Source organism: Rhinoderma darwinii, chromosome 1 (genome assembly GCF_050947455.1).
Source record: "Rhinoderma darwinii isolate aRhiDar2 chromosome 1, aRhiDar2.hap1, whole genome shotgun sequence".
Lineage (NCBI taxonomy): Eukaryota > Metazoa > Chordata > Amphibia > Anura > Rhinodermatidae > Rhinoderma > Rhinoderma darwinii.
This window is the reverse complement of record NC_134687.1, coordinates 279395827-279417391: the sequence shown is the minus strand read 5'-3', so window position 1 is coordinate 279417391 and position 21565 is coordinate 279395827. Positions and strand designations below refer to the sequence as shown.

At 40.8% G+C, this 21565-nt stretch overlaps 1 protein-coding gene across 1 annotated transcript in view; it reads left to right on the top strand.

The window, feature by feature from the left end:
• Positions 1–17698, top strand: part of DOT1L (DOT1 like histone lysine methyltransferase) — a 218476-nt gene extending 200778 nt beyond the window's left edge. The window contains exons 25-28 of the mRNA XM_075864436.1: positions 405–610; positions 10556–10626; positions 10748–11362; positions 16855–17698. Coding sequence (XP_075720551.1) covers positions 405–610; positions 10556–10626; positions 10748–11362; positions 16855–16862 — 900 coding nt within the window. The 3' untranslated portion in view covers positions 16863–17698. The remainder of the gene's footprint in view (positions 1–404; positions 611–10555; positions 10627–10747; positions 11363–16854) is intronic.
• The last annotated feature ends 3867 nt before the right edge of the window (positions 17699–21565 follow it).

Genomic DNA, 21565 nt, shown 5'->3' with positions numbered 1-21565 from the left:
TACGACAAGACTCAGCGCTGGATCATTTCTTCTGTTTATTCCATTACATACCGCCAGCCGTAGCGGGGATCCGAGCGGAGAGTCTGGAGACGCATCAAACTGGTGAGCTGGTGGTTTCCTCCCTTTACTATTTCTTCTACATAGACCGATAATTTATCTAAACCTAGTATGGATGTAGTCTCCTCCCTCTGTTAATCCACAAATATGGGCGTAATCGGACGATGCGTTCTTACGAAGTCTTACGCAGCATAGGAGACCCTACAAATCTGGGACTGTTAGGAGGCTGAAAGCCATTTGTTCAAAATCCTCATACATTCAGGATGATCTGTTTTTTAAGCCATGTATCTATGGATGATATGTAGTTTATATGCATGATCATTAATCCTTGCTGTATTATTTTTCAGGTTAATAACATTAACCAACCTTTGGAAATCACTGCTATCTCTTCTCCGGACAACTCTATGAAAAACTCCCCTACTCCATACCAGGATCATGAATTGCCCCCAGTACTAAAAAAAGAAAAGCCAATTTCCTCCTCTAATGGGGTTCATTATTCTCCCCTTACAACAGAGGATGAGGTAGAATCTGAGGATGAAATCCACAGCGCAAGGTGAGTTGAAATAATAATCTTATTTAAGAAAACTTGGTTTACGCTGCACTTTTTTTTCTAACTTTTTTCAGAGCAAACGTTATGGCAGGAAAACATGTAAATCTGCTGCACAAAAATTGGAGGCTTTAATCCTCAAACATCAATCCTATTAGTCGTCAGTCCAAGCTTTGTGTGTATATCTGTAAGCAGCAGAGCATAAAAAGGCATTTGGCTGTTACGTGGACTGACTGCAAAAAAAAAAATATGGCACCGCAATATTGCACTTACCGGTCAACGAACTATATAAATGTTTGCTTATGAGTGGCTATCATGCCCTGTGCATGCTCATGAACTACAACCATGGTGGTGCCATTCAGTTGAAATGCCTCACTGCGGGCAGTCCACAGTGAGTATACTAAAGTTATTGTACTTCTATTGTTGCTTATCTAAAGCCTTCTCCCTTATATCCCTGGAAAACACCGTAAAGGCTGTGGACCTGTTTGGGGAATTTTTTCCGCAGTAAATACATAGTAAATCCATGGCAAAAATCTGCATGGGTTACATAGGCGTTTTGCCGCGGATCTCGTTGCAAAAGGTAAAAATCTGCCAAATTTCACAACCTAATGAGCCTTCTGTGGATTTTCAAATCTACAGCATGCACCGAATTCCACTCTGATTTTATTTATTTTTCTGTGTGGACAGATTTTTGGCGTGGAATCTTTACCGAAATCCATAACCATTCCACCTCTTCTGAGCTCACCCTTACTTGTGTGAAAATTCCTTTAAAATTTAAGTAATGCGTTCTCCGTGTTTACTTTCATATTATAATCTTGGTAGTGCAGATTGCATATGTGTAGTTGGATCTATTAGACCAAGATGACTCTGTGCTTGTTAATCTCCATTGTTCGGCGCCGTTCACATTGTCATTGTGGGCTACGTTTCTACAGGATCCATTAGGCCTTAACACAGGGTGTTTTTTAAACTGCATGAAAAAAATGTTTTTGTGGCTTTTTCTTGTTTTTATTATTTAGGGTCTATTTGTGCATGCATTTTTCAAGTCCTGCAGAGACGCCTACTGGAAAAACACCATAACCAGAGCATTCTGCGTTTCGGGAGGAGGATGGGGAACGCAACCGGAACATAAGCACACCACAAATTCCGCTGCGTATGTAGCCTTTTCAATCTAGTTTTGACCTAAAAAACAACAACTTGTAAATACAGCCTTACAGATGTGGGGGATCTGTTTTGAAAAAGGGCCTGTTCACATCTGCGTTGGGCTTCTGTTTGGTTTTTCGTTCATCTGTTCCGTCAGAGAAACAGACAAACCGAAAGATAGTTTTCGTTTCCATTTACCATTGACAATGGTAGTGTTTGTCTCCGTCTGCATTAGTTTGGCTCCATTCCGTTAGGTTTTGGGTTTTGTGGGCATTGTCCTGCTCTTCCGGTCATACAGTTCCCGGCATGCACTGCTTGTGTCCCAGCATACAATGCGCCGGCAGCAGGGACTAATCACGCCTACTACACCCAGCTATACACTATCTCAGTTTCCATTTTACTGCTCTCATTAGATCAGTGAGAGCTAACGATAAACCTGCAACATATCCGTGCTGTACCAAACAACACTCTTGTATGTAATGGTTAAAGAAAAACTTCATTTTACCCCAGAGCCGGAGTCCCAGAGCAGGGCAGAGCGCTAGTATATGACCATATATGGACAGTTGTCAGGGTCCTCCCCAGAGCCGAAATCCTGGGCAGCGCTAGTATAGGCTCTGCTCCGGGACTCTGGAACATATGGACAGTGAAACAAACTGTAGTTTCGATCATTACCATTTTAAGGTACATGCGACTTTTTGATCTTTTTATTCCATTTTTTGGGAGGTGAAGTGACCAAACAATTGTGATTCTGGTACGGTTTATTTTCTTTTACTGCGTTCACCGCGCAGAATACATAATGAAATAATTTTGGCGTTCAGGCCGTTACGGACGTGGCGATACCAATTATGTATAGTTGATTTGTTTATATATTTTTATTAATAATAAAGGGAAAAAGGGGGATTTTTACTTTTATCACTTTTAAAACGTTTATTTTCTTATTTTTACACCTTTTTTTTTTTTTACTTTTTTTTTTACTTTTTTACTTTGTCCCACTAGGGAACTTGAGGGCAGGAGGCCCTAATCACTATTCTAATACACTGCACTACATGGGTAGTGCAGTGTATTAGAGCTGTCAGCTACTTACTGACAGCAAGCATAGTGGGTCCTGACTTTGTCAGGATCCACTGGTCTTCCGTAGATTGCATAGCCGGACGCCATTGTTAGGTGTCCGGTTGCCATAGTCACTATCGCCGGCTGCTATCATGTAGCAGGCAGGCGATGGTAGCTTAACCCCTAGAAAGCCGCGATCACTATTGAATGCGGCTTTTAAGGGGTTAATCAGCGGGGACACAGTGATAGGTCCCTGCTATAGGAGCTGCGGCAACTGCTGTACGAGACAGCAGCTGTCACAGATCCTGTATGTGTCGGGAGGACGGCCGAAATGGCCGTTACTCCCGTGACGTACTATTCCGTCATGGAGCGCGAACGGGGCGGTTTCCATGACTGAATAGTACGTCACTGAGCGTTAAGGGGTTAAATAACATAAATTAATTTAAAAAAAATAATCATGACACTGTCTCTTTAAGGACAGAGCAATTTTTTTTTTTTTTTGTTTCTCCGAATCCTGAAAGCCATGGCTTTGCTTTTTTTTTTCCCGTTGATGTCGTTTTTATTTTAATACTTTTTTCACAATAAAATGACTAGTTTACAAATGAATCAAGTGTTTTTGTCTCGGCTCATTCCAAGACATACGAGATGTGGCCCAAAAGTAATGAGCCTGATTTAGAAAAAAAATCCTTTCATTCAAAAAACATACAATTAGCCTCTATCACCAGTAAGGCCCCTGGGACTGAACACAATGATTGCAGCGACACTGCCATTCTTCGTAGCAGTGCTGTAAGTCTTCATGTGAAGGGTTGTTCAGAGCCTTGATCGTGGCTGACTGGATGTTTTCAACAGTACCAAAACAGTGCAATATATAGGGTTGGTGAGGAAGGGTAGGGATGTTTTTTTATGTGCCAAAAACTCACAGCCAATGATGTTTGACTCGGCACATTCTCATGGTGGAGGAACCACATTTTGGCAATGGCTGCACGTTCGCAGAACGCCGTTCCCGATCCAGAGCATCCTTGAAGGTCGTTCTGAGAACTGTTCATGCTCAACGGCTTCCCTAACATCTGAAAACTTGGGCCGACGACAAAGCAGCTTCTCCATACACTGTCTTCAGCATCTCTAAGGTTCCTAAAGCGGTTTTTCAAGTTTTCACGCAAAATTTGATTTCATAACGCAGCTCTATGCTACTTTCATTTCCGTCTGTGACGAGCGGGAAATTCAAGGGTGCACTTTTGTAACGTACTGATTCTTCGAAAGGCTCGGACTCCACGGACGATTGTTCGGCCGTATACTTGATACCCCCGCAACAACCTTCATCTCCACTTGCTTCACGTAGCCCTCCTTGTAAGCGTAAAAAATAATTCTCATTTACTTTTGGAACGCACCTTGTATTACCTTTTTTATTTATGAGGGCTTGTTTTTTTTTTTCATTGGTACAACTTTTTTTATTTGACTTTTGAATCTGGCGTGGTGCTATGATGGGCTTAGAGAGTCTCCTTCCTCTGTAAAACCACTTTGCATGCATGCTGCCACTCCATTCAAAGTCTGTGAGAATGACAGAAACAGCCAAGTACAGCACTCTGCTGTTTCCGTCAGTTCCATGAACATTGAATGGAGCAACGGGCGCATGCTTGACTTCTGCTCCAATAAAGCTCCTCCTTACTGCGGTGTGTACAGAGCCCCGTTTTTGCGTACAGTGGGGGTATGTGCTGGAAGGGGTCCCCAGCGATAAGACAATTCTCACCTATCCTAATGGATAGGTGATTGTTCATACTAATAAAACTTTTAATGTACGTTCTTTCACCTAACAATCTTCACGTTGGGAGGTGAATCTGATATGTATATTTTGATATGACCACTTGAAACATTCAAATTAGGCCTTATTCACACGGTGCAGATTTATTTAGGTTTTTTCCTCTTCATTTTAAAGCCAAAACCAGGAGTGCATTGAAAAGAGGAGCATACATTTTTGCCGTTTAAACTCTGTTTAGGTTCCGCTCCTCGCTTTGACAAAATTTGCACTGTGTGAAAGTCGCCTTAAAAGGAATCTGTCACCATGACAGACCAGTCTTAACTTAGTCAAACACACAGATGTCCCATTTACACTTCCTTTAGTTAGTAATGTGTTCTGGATGAAACCATGAGGACCTTATCTGCAGAAAACTAACGTATACAGCTTTTTAGCAGCACCCTGAACACGAGTTTATGGAGAATCTCCGCTGTATTTTATTTATTTTTTGTCATGTAACAGAAGTGGTTGCATGGGATGTAAGAAACAAACATAAAAAAACCTCCAACAGTCCAACATTCTCTATTGCATAAGGTCAATAATGGTTCCGTATAAAGCCAGACTAATAATATATGTAATATGTTGGTGTAATACATTGATACATTACCGCACACTCCTGTACTGGAAGCAAGGTTAGTACCACTGTGTTCTAGAAAACCAAGTAACAAACCCAACTGGCTCTTAGTGTTGCACCATAAAATAGTGAATTTGTGCTGCCTTCGTTCGCATTCTTGTTTGTCAGCTTTTTCCCCAATTTTAGAAAGGGAATATTTCACTAATGGGGTTTGAGGTGAAGCTTCAATTGTGAAAGTGTATTTTACGTTTAAAGAACATATGTCACCATTATTATATCAAATCACTCAGTAATTCTAAATTTCCATTCGTTTTCCCCAACATGTATAGTTAAGATTATTTTCTGACCTGTTTAAAGAGGCTTTGTCACTACATTATAAGTGGCCTATATTGTACATGATGTGATCGGCGCTGTAATGTAGATTACAGCAGTGGTTTTTTTTATTTAGAAAACGATCATTTTTGACGGAGTTATGACCTATATTGGCTTTATGCTAATGAGTTTCTCAATGGACAACTGGGCGTGTTTTACTATATGACCAAGTGGGCGTTGTACAGAGGAGTGTATGACGCTGACCAATCCGCATCATACACTTCTCTCCATTCATTTACACTGCAGATAGTGATCTTACTAGATCATGCTGTGCTGTCACTCACACATTAACGTTATTCAAGTATCCTGACAGTGAGTAGAGATCACTACCAGCCAGGCCCAGGATGTGATGTCTATTCAGATTCCTGACACTTTGTTTAAATTTGTCTGAAATTTACAGCAAGGCAAGCGTAATCTCCTGAGATTACGCTGTAAACTGTGATTTAAAACGAGAACGCTTGCCTTGCTGTAAATCTTACACAAACGTTACAGAAGTGTCAGGTTTCTGAATAGACAGCACGTCCTGGCTGGAGGTGATGCCTATTCATTGTCAGGACACTTGAGTAACGTTCGTGTGTGTATGTGACAGCACATAGTGATATAGTTAAGATCACTATCTGCAGTGTAAATGAATGGGGAGAAGTGTATGATGCTGATTGGTCAGCGTCATGCACTCCTCTGTACAACACCCACTTGGCCAAATCGTAAAACACGCCCAGTTGTCCATTAAGAAAGTCATGACCTATATTGGCTTTATGAGAATAACTGCGTCCAAAAATAATCATTTTTCTAAATAAAAAACTGCTGTAATCTACATTACAGCGCCGATCACATTATGTACAAGATAGGCCACTTATAATGTGGTCCAGGAGATAGGGGGATAAGACCTGACGAAGAGGCCGGTACGGCCTTGAAACACGTTGTTGTTGTTGTGCAAACAAAAGCAATTTTCATTACAGCTGCGCCCTCGGATATTCCATTTTTTATCCCTCTATCTCCAGGATCTATATAGTGGATTTTTAGTAATCTTCGAACCGGAATTTGGGCTGCAACTGTCTAACCTAAGTATAACTTGGACATGCATCATGGGATGTTATGCTCCTAGCATAACAACATCAGGTCAGCATAATTGACCACTTTTTTCCATTTGTCCTCACATTTTACAGGCTCATGCACTATGTGCGCTTTGTTCCCTTTTTCCCTATAGCGTGATCACTTATAATGTGGTGACAGAGCCTCTTTAGGGGATATATAAATTGGCAGTCAACGCTTCACTTCCAATGTTTGTATCATAAGTATGTCCGCTTATACAAGATAAATGATACAATGTATCAAGAATGTGTCTAGTGCTTTCGCACTTTGCATTGACACAAGATAAATGAATCTAAAAAAAATAACATCACATATATTTATGTCCAGTTTGTACCTTAGATATATAAAAACAAATGAAAATAGATAGTAACTGTTTGTAAACTGGACATATAATATCAGAGATATAGGTGGGGCCCAATACCACACCTATAGAGATCTGCACATAGATTCAATCCAAGTCCAGCACATCCAAGTTTGGCCTTATTCACACAAACGTGTATTACGTCCGTGAAAATCACGTGCGTCGCACGGACCTATGTTAGTGAATGGGGCCGTTCAGACAGTCCGTGATTTTCACGCAGCGTATGTCCGCTGCGTAAAACTCATGACATGTCCTATACTTGCCCGTTTTTCGCACATCACGCACCCATTGAAATCAATGGGTGTGTGAAAATCGCGCACGGCACGCGGAAGCACATCCGTGTGACGCACGTGATTTGCGCAACAGTAGATAAAAGAAATGAAGGGAAAAAATAAAAGCACTTCCTTCATTTATTTTTCTAAACTTCAAAACAAAACTGTGTGTCATAAGCATGGCATATGCATGCAAATCATGCAGCCACGGAGCACATACTGATGACACACGCAACTGCAACGCGCAAAAAACACGTTTGTGTGAATAACGCCTTAGGTGCAAGGAATATTGTTCAAGTGCTAAGACCCTTAATTCCTACCCTATGCGTTTCTTTGCTATCTATTTCTGCCGCAAATCTTCAGGGGCCTACAACAATCAATCTATTGGATCTTCTAGCATTCTAGAAGTCTAAGTGTACAATGCACTGAATGCAACAAATCGTGCTACAACGTGGACATAGTAAGCTAATAAGGTGGAGGATACACACACACACACACACACGCACGCACGTGATTGGGGACTAAGCGCTGTCAATCAGAGCATGGAGCGTCCCCAGCAGCTGTGGGCTGAAACACTGTTCCAAAAACCCCTCCACGTCAGGGGAATGTGACAGACAATGCTTTCTCTAAGTATATATGCGCTGTGTCCACATTATGAACATTGGTAAGAGGGTAACATAAGGTGTGAGCAGGTGTATCATAAAATAAAGGCTATGATACTCTAGATTTATAATGATAGACGCAAATAACAAAATCATGCTACAAAAATTCTAGCAGTAGCTCAGATCAATGGTATTAATGACTACATATCCTATACTAGCTTTATTTAACATTATACATCACCCAGTCTGTTTATCTTCATCTCTGATCCACCCACAGTGGCTAGCTTACTATGTCCACGTTTTAGCACGATTTGTTGCATTCTGTGCATTGTACACTTAGATCTTCTAGCATTCTAGATTGCTGTAGGCCCTGAAGATTTGCGGCAGAAATAGATAGCAAAGAAAGGCGTAGGGATAATAGTGGTTAGGATAGGAATTAAAGAGGCTCTGTCACCAGATTTTGCAACCCCTATCTGCTATTGCAGCAGATCGGCGCTGCAATGTAGATTACAGTAACGTTTTTATTTTTAAAAAACGAGCATTTTTGGCCAAGTTATGACCAGTTTTGTATTTATGCAAATGAAGCTTGCAAAAGTCCAAGTGGGTGTGTTTAAAAGTAAGTCCAAGTGGGCGTGTATTATGTGCATACATTGGGGCGTTTTTACTACTTTTACTAGCTGGGCGTTCTGATAATTATCATCCACTTCTCTTCAGAACGCCCAGCTTCTGGCAGTGCAGACACAGCCGTGTTCTCGAGAGATCGCTGTGACGTCACTCACAGGTCCTGCATCGTGTCAGACGAGCGAGGACACATCGGCACCAGAGGCTACAGATGATTCTGCAGCAGCATTGGCGTTTGCAGGTAAGGACCTGTGAGTGACGTCACAGCGTGATCTGGCAGAAGCTGGGCGTTCTGAAGAGAAGTGGATGATACTTCTCGTCAGAACGCCCAGCTAGTAAAAGTATTAAAAACGCCCCGATGTACGCACATAATACACGCCCACTTGGACTTTTGCAAGCCTCATTTGCGTAAATACAAAAATGGTCATAACTTGGCCAAAAATGCTCGTTTTTTAAAAATAAAAACGTTACTGTAATCTACATTGCAGCGCCGATCTGCTGCAATAGCAGATAGGGGTTGCAAAATCTGGTGACAGAGCCTCTTTAAGGGTCTTAGCATTTGAACAATATTCCTTGCACCTAACTTGGATGTGCTGGACTTGGATTGAATCTACCTTGTGCAGATCTCTATAGGTGTGGTATTGGGCCCCACCTATATCTCTGATATTCTATGTCCAGTTTACAAACATATATAAAAATAGATCGTAACTAAGGTACAAACTGGACATAAATATATGTGATATGTTATTTTTTTTAGATAAATTTATTTTGTGTCAATGCAAAGTGCGAAAGCACTAGACACATTCTTGATACATTGTATCATTTATCTTGTATAAGCTGACATACTTATGATACAAACATTGGCAGTGAAGCGTTGACTGCCAATTTATATATCCCCTAAACAGGTCAGAGACTCAGTGAAAATAACCATTATTATATCACAATATGTTTACATGGGAGAATTGATATGCCTGTTAGAACACCAATCAATCGGCTATTACTGGCGAAGATTAGCTTTCATCCCATCCAGTCACTGCAGGGGAAATTTAGTATTACACTGCGCCAATTGAAGTGCCACTTTTTAAGATACAGCTTCTATGTATCCTGGATACATAGAAGCTGTATCTTGCGCCCAAATCCAAGTGTTATGTCATCGGGACTGACTGCTTCGGTGACCGCGGGAGAAACGTAGGATCAAGTTGCTATCAATCACCTCCAAGTTCAGGACTTAGATGTGATCGATAACAGCTGGATCCTGCGTATCAGACGGACCTGACACATGCGGGTTTGAGCACAAGATACATCTATGTTTTCAGGATACACAGATGCTGTATCTTAAAAAGTAAAAATAAAATAAAAATAAATCCTCTCATACGTTTTTTGTTTTTTTAAATGTGATCAAAGGTTTACATAGCCTTTAAGGGTTTATTTACACGCTACATGGTTTGTTGAAGACATTTCTGCCACTGAAAATCCGTTCCATACATTGAATGGGTTTGTTTCTGCAGCATGTTTACTCTGTTCACGTGAATGGGACAGTCACAAATTTCTGAACAAATTTGCTGCACCTTAACAGAAATGTGTTTAAAACTGGATTGTAGCCCCTTGGGTAAGCTTAATTTCACCAAAATCTGAATCGTTGGCAAACCACAGCATGCGGAGAGAGCTGATAAATTGGAGCTCTAGAGTAAAGAAAAGGCGTTCCACACCCTATTTCAATGTGCTATGACATTGAAGATTAAGGTGTTGAATGGGCACTCAAGTGGTACTATACTGAACCCAGTGTCTCCTATAAGAAAAGAAAGTGTGGTCTTCAGCACTTCCCACATGCATTTACATTTGGTCTTTTTTTGACCTGAGGATTCCGCATTATTACAATAACACCAGATCGGCTCCATAGAGATAAAATGTATAATTCTCATTGAGTTACATGTAACAAATGCCACACAAAAACAGTGTCTGAATGCAGTCTTAAAGTACTTAAATTAGCTCCGTTTTTAGATGTAGTTGAGAAAACAGCAGCTGTGGATATTATGCTGGAAAAAATTGACACCCCTCTGCTTCCCTCCAAGCAGGACAGAAAGGAAGAACTCCAACTTGTGTTTTGAGAATAAAGATTCTCCACAGAGGAGTGAAGGAGAGAGAGGTTAGTCTTTAAATGACATCTATTTTCATCAGTGGCCCTCTGTCTGTTCCAAAACAACTACTAAAACACATTTACCTCTTCCTCACATTATTGATCCTTACTTTCACCTCCCCCACTTTAGGTCTACCGTATCCCAGCAGAAAATCCTCTTGTGAGAGTATAGGCAAATGGAAATCTACCTTCTCCCCGATCTCTGATGTTGCTCCCAGCCGCACCTCTGACAGCCCTGCTTCACCCCCACGCTACAATACCCATTATTCATCTGGAGATGGGTTCCGTCGAGGTTCTGGGGGTTCAAGCCCAGGGTCAGCTAGCAGTCTTGGTGACCACACCAAAGTGGAAATGGGCAAAACACCAGATGGAAAATTGTTCCTGAATAAAAAGTGTGCATCCGATGGAAAGAGAGAGACCAGCTCCAGAGGTCCACGCAGTCGGGAAAGGGATGGGGAGGGCCGAGCCGGGAGCAACCTATTTATATCACAGGGAACGAGGGTTCTGAATGGCAAGGGGCCTGGACCTAACCCTCTCCAGACACACCACCAATTCTTGAGCAGCCTGACAGCCGGCTCCCAGCTTACGCTGCAGAGTAGTCTCAATTCAGTGGCCAGCAATTCAATGCTGCAGTCTCTCTTCAATTCCGTGCCTGTACATGTTTCTGGCCCAAGCAGTCGTCTAGTTAACTCCCATGGCATGAGCAATTTTACATCTCCTGGAGTCGCCGGCGGTATGGTAGGAGGTGAGTTACCCACTCCTCCCATCTGTGCGTTAAGATATAATAGTGATTTTCATATGCATGACTAGATTTGCGCGTACATCTGCAGTATGTCAAGGTTAAACTTAATACGTGACTGTATTCTGGTTGTACAAGTTAACATAACCAAGATTATGCCAAACCGGGGATGTTTTTTTTTCTATTGACGATCACTAGTAAACTATGTCACTATGTCAACATTATATTACAATACATTCACATGGGAGGATTCTTGTTTTCCGGTCTGTCTAGAAGCTGGAGCTTCATTGAAGACTTTAACTTTTGGGCAACAGTGATTGGTCAAAGGGAATGTATTTCCAGAAATGCCCAATTTTAAGTCACGTTTTCATTGTAAACTTTTTTTTTTGGGGGGGGGGGCGGGGGATTTATAATTTTTTACATTTTTCCATAAAAATCCTTTAAAACCCTCAATGTAGTTGAGGCACCTCAACATACTATCCGATCAAGGTACTTTGCAGGCACTGGAACTGTGCCACACACCTGGTGCAACGACCAGGATCGAAGAAAACGCCTAATATGTACTATGCATATAGACACTTCAGTCAATGGCAATGGCCAAGATTGAAAATTACTGCTGAGAGCAAGTCGTGTGTGTGTGTGTGTGTGTGTCTCTAACACACAGGCTCATAATAATATCCATCACATCTAAGGCCCCATGCACACGAACGTAAAAACGCCCATTGACTTCTCTTGGCCACAGGTACCTTGCCGTTTGCGTATGGGAAGGTGCCCGGGCCGTTGAAAAATATAGAACATGTCCTATTTCATGCTGTAATTACGGCACAGGCAGGCCCATAGAAGTCTATGGGGCTCCCGTAATCACGGGTGGCTACGTGTCTGCACCTGTAATTACGGGAGTGTTGCTAGGTGACGTCAAGGGATTTCAATTTTTGAATAAAGAGAAGCAGAGAAAATGGCGTCTGAGCGATCATGTGACCCTTTTAAGGGGTTTGGACATGATTGTGACATAATTTCCAGTGCCCTTTTTTTACAGGTCCGTAAATACGGATGACAACGGACCCATATTTACGGGAGGGAAAAAATACGGTCGTGTGAATGGGGCCTAAGTAGATGTGATCGATTTTATGGTATTATTGTGTGTTCGACACATACAGGACCCGCTCTCAGTTCAGCTGAGGTGACTGAATCAGCTCATAGCAAACGATATAGCTTCTATATACAGAGGATACATAGAAGCTGCATTGGAAAAACAAAACTAATTTTTTAATAAGTCCATTTTAAAAATGTTTAAAATCCCATAACACATTGATTTAATTAAAAAAAACTTTCAATAGCGTACATAGCATTTTAAGTAGCTTCTAGATGATCTATTTATCCAACTACTTGTATGGACATAATCTAAAATAACGATCTGAGATTACACAATCTCTATGTACTAAATTATTAGAAACAAATAGGTGATCGATACCTGATAGGGAAGAGAAATGTGTAACAAGCAAAAATAAATGTTCTAGTCCTCTGCACAACCCTTCGTTTTAGAGGACCCATCGTGCTCTTCATAAATTTACTGACCTAATTTGTTGCCTATTATCTTGGGCCCCATGGGATCCTCCAATACCCAAAATTATATTTCTTTGGAAAAAAAAAATAGGTCAGGGGAGCCATATTGTTCACTTCTAATAAAACGCTCGAGCTCCTATCACCCACTCCCCTCTCTTTTTTTTCTGTTGAAAGTTTGTCTTCGTACAATGATTTCGTTATCTGCCACGTCTTTCAATGTAAAATTTGACAAGACTTAACAGAGACTAGTAGATTTTGTTCAACTCCTTCCTGACTGCTAGCTGCCGTATATTACAGTGATACAATGTGCCAGTCTGCAGAGTGGCTGTATACTTAGTCGTCGTCCGGCTCTTGCAGAAAAAAGCGACATGTCCTTTCTTCGGGCGTTTACGTCTCTGACCTCCCATTGACATGGAGGCAGGAAAAGCGTATCCCGCTGCGTTTTTTGCCTGCAGCGCTCAATGGCTGCGGGCGGAAAACGCGGCAAACGGCATGCAGGCAGAACAAAATCTGGCTCTAAATTCCAGACGGAATTTTGAGGCAGAATTTTCTACCTGCATAAAAAACTGTGTGAACAGGGCCTAAGATTGCATAGGGGGACACGGTTGCACCATTATCTATACAATGTGTCCCAATATCCAACTATACAGACCTACTATGGTAATGGATCCTACAGTGTGGAGCAGCATATACTCCGCTCTCAAAAACAAAAAATGATGGCTGAGTAGGGCTGAGTGTAGTGGACCATAGTATGCACAATAAAGTCAAAGTATATGACCAATGAACTAGAACATAAAAGCAGAATATACACATACAAGAATGACCAAATGGGGAAAAAAGCAAATACAAAGCTACGGCCACGCTAAGGGTTTGGTCACACTAGGTGCATTAGCTGCGGATTTAACGTAACTGGTTTTATTGCGGAAAATCGGTAGCTTATTACAGTAGCCTCAAAATGGATGAGATTTAAACAAATCTCATTCACATGCCGCAGGAAAAAAAATCTGCTGAGAAAACCGCCATAAATTGTCTTGCGTTGCTGTTCTCGGTGCTGTCCGGCCTCCTGGGATGACGTTTCATCCTATGTGACTGCTGCAGCCAAACACGTATTCCTATGACTGCTTGTTTTGTGTGGGACAAGTTGTCTTTTTTTAATGGTAACTTTTAATGTACCCTATAATGTACTAAAAGTTTAAAAATGATTTGGTGGGAATTGTTTAAAAAAAATAAAAGCCATCATTTTTTGGGTTTCATTTTTATGGCGTTTTCTATGCGTTAAAATTACATGTTAACTTTATTCTGCTGGTTAATACAATTACGGCAATGATATTTCAGTTTTTTCACTGCTTTTACAAAGTAAGGCCTTATTCACACAAACGTATTTTACGTCCGTGAGACGCGCGTGAAAATCACGCGCGTCGCACGGACATCTATTAGGCAATGGGGACATTCAGACAGTCCGTGATTTTCACGCAGCGTATGTCCGTTGCGTAGAACTCTCGACATGTCCTGTACTTAGCCGTTTTTCGCGCATCATGCGACCATTGAAGACTATGTTTGCGTGAAAATCGCGCACAGCACACGGAAGCACTTCCGTGTGCAGCGTGTGATTCACGCTACAGTTGTAAAATAAATGAATGGAAAAAAAAGCACCTCCTGCTTTTGTGTTTGTAAACATAAAAACAGTCTCCTAACGATTCCATATGCAGCCGCGCACCAAATACTCATTCCACACGGAACTGCTATGCGCTTAAAACGTACATGTTTGTTTAAAGAAATTTATACGTTTGTCGCTATTGAGACCTATAAGGGTATGTGCGCACGACCAATTTTTAGGCGTAATGGAGTCGTTTTACGCCTTGAATTACGCCTGAAAAGATGGCTCCAATACGTCGGCAAACATCTGCCCATTGCTTGCAATGGGTCTTAAGCTGTTCTGTGCAGACGAGCTCTCATTTTACGCGTCACTGTCAAAACACGGCACGTAAAATGACGGCTCGTCAAAAGAAGTGCAGGACATTTCTTGGAACTTAATTGGAGCAGTTTTTCATTGACTCCAATGAAGAACAGCTCCAGTTACGTCCGTAAAAGACGCCGCGAAAAACGTCTGAAATTACGGAGCTGTTTTCAGTAGAAAACCGCTCCTGAATTTCAGACTTATTTGGCGTTGTGTGCACATACTTACTTTATTTTTATTTTTTTTTGCCGTTCTGTCAATGTGGCTGTGTGAGGGACAAGTTGGTATTTTTGTTATCATTTTGGGATACATACGACTTTTTATATAAAAATAAAAAAATTATTTGGGGTGAAGTGACCCAACAGCAGCAATTCCGGTATTGTGATTTTTTTTTTTTGTAATTTTATTTTTTCCTACAGCGTTCACCCTAACCTGATTATTTAAAGAGGCTCTGTCACCAGATTTTGCAACCCCTATCTGCTATTGCAGCAGATCGGCGCTGCAATGTAGATTACAGTAACGTTTTTATTTTTAAAAAACAAGCATTTTTGGCCAAGTTATGACCATTTTTGTAGTTATGCAAATGAGGCTTGCAAAAGTCCAAGTGGGTGTGTTTAAAAGTAAAAGTCCAAGTGGGCGTGTATTATGTGCGTACATCGGGGCGTTTTTACTACTTTTACTAGCTGGGCGCTGTGAAGAGAAGTATCATCCACTTCTCCTCAGAACGCTCAGCTTCTGACAGTGCAGATCTGTGACGTCACTCACAGGTCCTGCATCGTGTCGGCACCAGAGGCTACAGTTGATTCTGCAGCAGCATCAGCATTTGCAGGTAAGTAGCTACATCGACTTACCTGCAAACGCCGATGCTGCTGCAGAATCATCTGTAGCCTCTGGTGCCGATGTGTCCTCGCTCGTCTGACACGATGCAGGACCTGTGAGTGACGACACAGCGTGATCTCTGGAGAACACGGCTGTGTCTGCACTGCCAGAAGCTGGGCGTTCTGAAGAGAAGTGGATGATACTTCTATACACAAAGCCCAGCTAGTAAAAGCAGTAAAAACGCCCCGATGTACGCACATAATACACGCCCAGTTGTACTTTTACTTTTAAACACGCCCACTTGGACTTTTGCAAGCCTCATTTGCATAAATACAAAAATGGTCATAACTTGGCCAAAAATGCTCGTTTTTTAAAAATAAAAACGTTACTGTAATCTACATTGCAGCGCCGATCTGCTGCAATAGCAGATAGGGGCTGCAAAATCTGGTGACAGAGCCTCTTTAATAGTACTGACTTTTTTTTTTACAGACCTGCCGAAACCAATTACTTTTTTTTTTTTTTTTTTAGTGTGTACATTTTTTTTTTCATTGGATACGTTTTGTTTTTTCTTTTACCTCTTGGACTTTACTATGAGATCTCTGGATCGCTCATGCAATTCACTGCAATACTAATGTATTGCCTTTTTCTGTGCACTCCTATTAATGTGCGGCTGCTTGGCACCCCTCAATTTTGTTGGGGAAGGGGAGGGCGATCGAGGGACAATGGACTCTTGACTGGCATCTGAGGGGTTAAACATTTGGGATTGGAGTACTCTTTTCCCGGCGGGTCTCGGCTGTATAAAATGTCAACACCTGCCACATATGATGTGGGCTCAGCCCCTGAGCCCACAACATTAGGTTTGTATAGTGTTTTATTTCTGCCAGTTCTACTTTTTTTTTTTTTGGAGTCCAAAAATCCAGAATATTTTCCAATCTTCATCCAATATCGGGACAAATCAGGGAAACCTTTAATGTTTTTGTATAGAAGCTTTTTTCTAACTGGATCCAGCACTCTTCTGGGCACCATCGTCCAGTACAGGCCACATTATGACTTTCAGTTGTAATTGTTCTTGGTTTTAGGTTTATACTGTAGTGCTGTGATGTATGATCATGTTATGCAGTTATATTTTATACTAATATGTCGCCTCTCTCTCCCACAGGTATTTAAACGTCTACCTCAGTTGAATTCACCTATGCAAAAACGTGCTATTTCTTTTATTTTTCTAACTGAATAAAAAAAAAAAGGTGCTCATCAGTTTTGAGGAAGCAATTTTCTCCCTTTTTCTTTCCTTTGTAGCTACCACTGGTTAAACTTACAAAATCACTTCATTCTTTACTGATCTCAATGCCAGGTCAAACACCATTATTCCACTGTGAATGAAAACTCAACGGCAAAATCCGGGAAAATGACAATTGTACGTTATTTATATGAAATATATATATAAAAAAAAACAACTTAGATTTCTTTTGTAAGTTTATTTTTGTGGGTTATCTTTTGGAGGACGTAGCTCAAGAAATGAGCACAAAAGCAAAATGGCACATGGAATTTGGATGAACATGAGGCATGCGGCAGGGCGTCTGACTTCCCTCAATGCAGATTCAACTGGTGCTACGCATAAAAGATTGTGCCTCGGTTATCTGGTGCTGATAAGTTGTGGTGCTTTTTGAACAGTACACACTGGGACTCTGGATCCACTGTGTCAATTAAATGTGTGCTTAATTTATTAACTTCTAAATCTGTATTACCAAAGTACATTTTGTTCTTTCCCTAGTATGATGAGAAATTATTCTGTCTGCTCAGAGAACTGAACTCTCCTCCATGTTGTTTGTTTTTGTTGTTTTTTGTGGGGCCAGCCCCACCCCCCCCCAGAAAGTTTATATGGCAGCTAATTGTGTGATTGAAACAATAGGAACTATTTATCACAGGTTATTAAGGCACAGTAGTGATTCTAATATCCTAATATTTAAAACTAAAGCTAGAATTTGGGTTTTCAAAATATTATTTTTTTTGCGGCATATAACTTAAGCTATATTGCATACATGTACATATATTGTAAATGTGTGTATATTACATTTGTGTATAAGTACATATTTATATGTATATAGTCTTGCACATGTCACTAAATATCTTTATACAGTCCGGGATCTAGTACCCTTCCTAGTAGGACATGTATTCGAGGCCAAACATAATCTCTCTTGAACAGAGTTATATGGAACTTTTTTTTAATTTATGGGTTGAGCAAAGTAGGAATTTGATGCAGTATTTAACCAATCACCTTACTTTTTAGTAGAGCGAATTAGTTGGAAGCGAGAGCATTTGTCTTGAGTAAATTATCTGCCCCTTCATACATCGTACACATCTATACTAGTTCATGTCCTGGGAAGCGACCACTGATCACTGTGAAAGTGTGCAGGTTGTCAGCCCTCAGACTGTTTTTATGGATCTTTAAGTTTATCTTCGGGAAAATACTGTAAGACAATGCTCCAGGTGACCAGATAAGGGACTGCATCTGCCTAGTAGCGAAGCCTTATGGTGCTATGTCATTCAGTGCAACAATATTAACTTGCAGCCATGTTCCTGCTCTGTTCTTGTAGCTTTACTTATGTGATCAAATAAAAAGACAAGATGTTGCCTCCAAAACAAATTTTATTAGGGGGGGTAAATTTTAAGCTATTTTCTTAATGAATGATGAAATGGCCTGTTGGTATTCAAAACCTTGCATTCCAAACATGGATCTGTTGAGGAGTAGAGAGGTTTTACTTGCCTTAATAACCTGCTTATGGCAGCATTCTACAACTGTTCCTTGACTGAGTGTGAGATTTAAAAAATAAATAAATATATATATATATATATATATATATATATATATATGAGTTAGTGCTCGGCAGTTTGTATAATAGATTCCAATTTTGGTCTATTTTTTGTCTTGCATTAGAGGAATGTTAGATCTTTGTAAGAACAGTTAAAATTCCTTCTTGGTTAGTAATTCTTTTGATACTTGCCCTTATGCCTTGTAAAATGTTTTCCCATCTTTTATCGGAACTGTTTTACCTTGCTTTTTGTAGATTGTTGCTTTTGACATTTTGAAAAGTGATATTAAAAAAAATAAAAGTAAAAAAAAATCTTCCACCACAAATGTATTTTTATCTGTTTTGTGTCTTTAAAAAAAATGCTGTAAATGAATTTCATCCAAAATACGAGCAATTTTTAATTTATGAAATTGTATATAAATAAAACATGATTTAAATTTCCATTTTTCTTTGGTGCTAGAAACTGGAATGGACTTAATTTCTTGTACTGGTCAATAGAAATATGTTAAAGTAATTCATATCTCAATTCTTAGTCTTGTCTTTTATTCAAAGGGGTTGTTCCCATCTTGTTTGCATATGCCATACTAGGGCATATGGACACTATAGGGTAAGGTCCTTCATTCAGGACCTCCTCTATGAACCAGAGCGCAAAACGAACATGGACAGCTCATGAGTATACAACAGGAATTTTCCCAGGAAAAATCACCTGTTTGCTCGGGGGGGGGGGGGGGGGGGGGTCTCACGGAATATCCAAGCAACAACCCAATTAACATGACATTAACATCGGTGGAGGTCTGAACGCTGGGACACCCCACTGCTCTCGTAAACAAAAAAAAAATGTGGGTCTGTGTAAATGTGTGTGTGTGTGTATGTATGTATGTATGTATGTATGTATGTATATATATATATATATATATATATATATATTAGTCCTCAATGAATTAGAATATCATCAAAAAGTTTATTTATTTCAGTAATTCAATTCAAAAAGTGAAACTCATATATTATATGGATTCATTACACAGTGATCTATTTCCAGCATTTTTTTCTTTTAATGTTTAGGATTATGGCCAACAGTTAGGCTGGGTTCACACGAGCCTGTTCGGTCCGTAATGGACGGAACGTATTTCGGCCACAAGTCCCGGACCGAACACACTGCAGGGAGCCGGGCTCCTAGCATCATAGTTATTTACGACACTAGGAGTCCCTGCCTCTCTGTGGAACTACTGTCCCGTACTGAAAACATGATTACAGTACGGGACAGTTGTCCTGCAGCGAGGCAGGGACTCCATGGTTGTACATAACTATGATGCTAGGAGCCCGGCTCCCTGCAGTGTGTTCGGTCCAGGACTTGCGGCCGAAATACGTTCCATCCTTTACGGACGTAACATGCTCATGTGAACCCAGCCTTAATGGAAACCCAAAATGTAGTGTCTCAGAAAATTAGAATATTATAGAAGCCCAGTTTCAAAAATGATTTTTCATACTGAAATGTTGGCCTAGTGAAAAGTATGTACAGTATATGCAGTCAATACTTTGGTCGGGGCTCCTTTTGCATGAATTACTGCATCAATGCAGCGTGGGATGGAGGCGATCAGCCTGTAGCACTGCTGAGGTGGTATGGAAGCCCAGGTTGCTTTGATAGCGGCCTTCAGCTCCTCTGCATTGTTGGGGCTGGTGGTTCTCATCTTCCTCTTGACAATACCCATAGATTCTCTATGGGGTTTAGGTCAGGCTAGTTTGCTGGCCAATCAGGCGCAGTGATACTGTGGTTATTAAACCAGGTATTGGTACTTTTGGCAGTGTGGGCAGGTGCCAAGTCCTGCTGGAAAATGAAATCACCATCTCCATAAAGCTTGTCCGCAGAGGGAAGCACGAAGTGCTCGAAAATTTCCTGGTAGATGCTGTGCTGACTCTGGACTTGATAGGACTTTGGACCACTGAGCAACAGTGTTGGTCCACTGTGTTTGTTTACAGATGAAAGCAAATTTTGCATTTCATTTGGAAATCAAGGTCCCAGAGTCTGGAGGAAGAGTGGAGAGGCATTAATTCAAGTTGCTTGCGGTCCAGTGTAAAGTTTCCACAGTCAGTTATGGTTTGGGGGGGGCCATGTCATCTGCTGGTGTTGGTCCACTGTGTTCTATTAAGTCCAGATTCAATGCAGCCATCTACCTGGAAATTTTCGAGCACTTCATGCTTCCCTCTGCTGACCAGCTTTATGGAGATGCTGATTTCTTTTTCCAGCAGGACGTGGCACCTGCCCACACTGCCAAAAGTACCAATACCTGGTTTAATAACCAGGCTATGTACACCTTTTTGAAAGGCTTTTTATTATTTTTTTAATAAAACGGTCAGTCAGTGTGATTAGTGCAACTTTATCATTAGTTTTTATGAATTATTTTTACTTTTTAAGATACAGCTAGTCTGTATTCTCTATACAGTGCAGCTGTATAGTTCGCTGACCTGAAACCGGCAGTCCCGTGCACCTGACTGGTTCAGTGTCAGTGGGTCCTGCGTTATCCACCTGTAATCTATCACATCTAAGTTCATAACTTGAAGACCTGAAAGAGACTGGATTTAGCGCATGAAACAGCTGCTCTATATACAGGATACAAAGCAGCTGTATCTCAAAGCAATTTTTTTTTTTAAGAAAAGCTTTTTATAAAGTTGCACTAATAACACCTTTCTAAAAATAAAAAAAAAGCCTTTAAGGTTTACATAGCCTTTAAGAGTCCATTCTGTTTCTGCCTCCTTTTTTTGGTTAAAGTAAGTGATGTGACAATAGATGATGATGATTGTATTCCAGTGGCATTTTACTGGATACTTCAATCAAACCGGAGTGTTGTGAACTATCTATAAAGTCTTGAATACTTCTGGTTATACGTTATGGGTTTGTTTGATACAGAAGAGCTCCTGTACAACTTCTAAGGTCTCTAGCTCCCATACCAGGGATTCTGGTAAGACTAGCCTCTATTTCCCTATCTGCTTCCCCTAGTTCTAAGGGGCCTGCATCCAATAAGAGCCTGTACTTTGAACAGGCTTAATCGCCTTTCTCAGAAG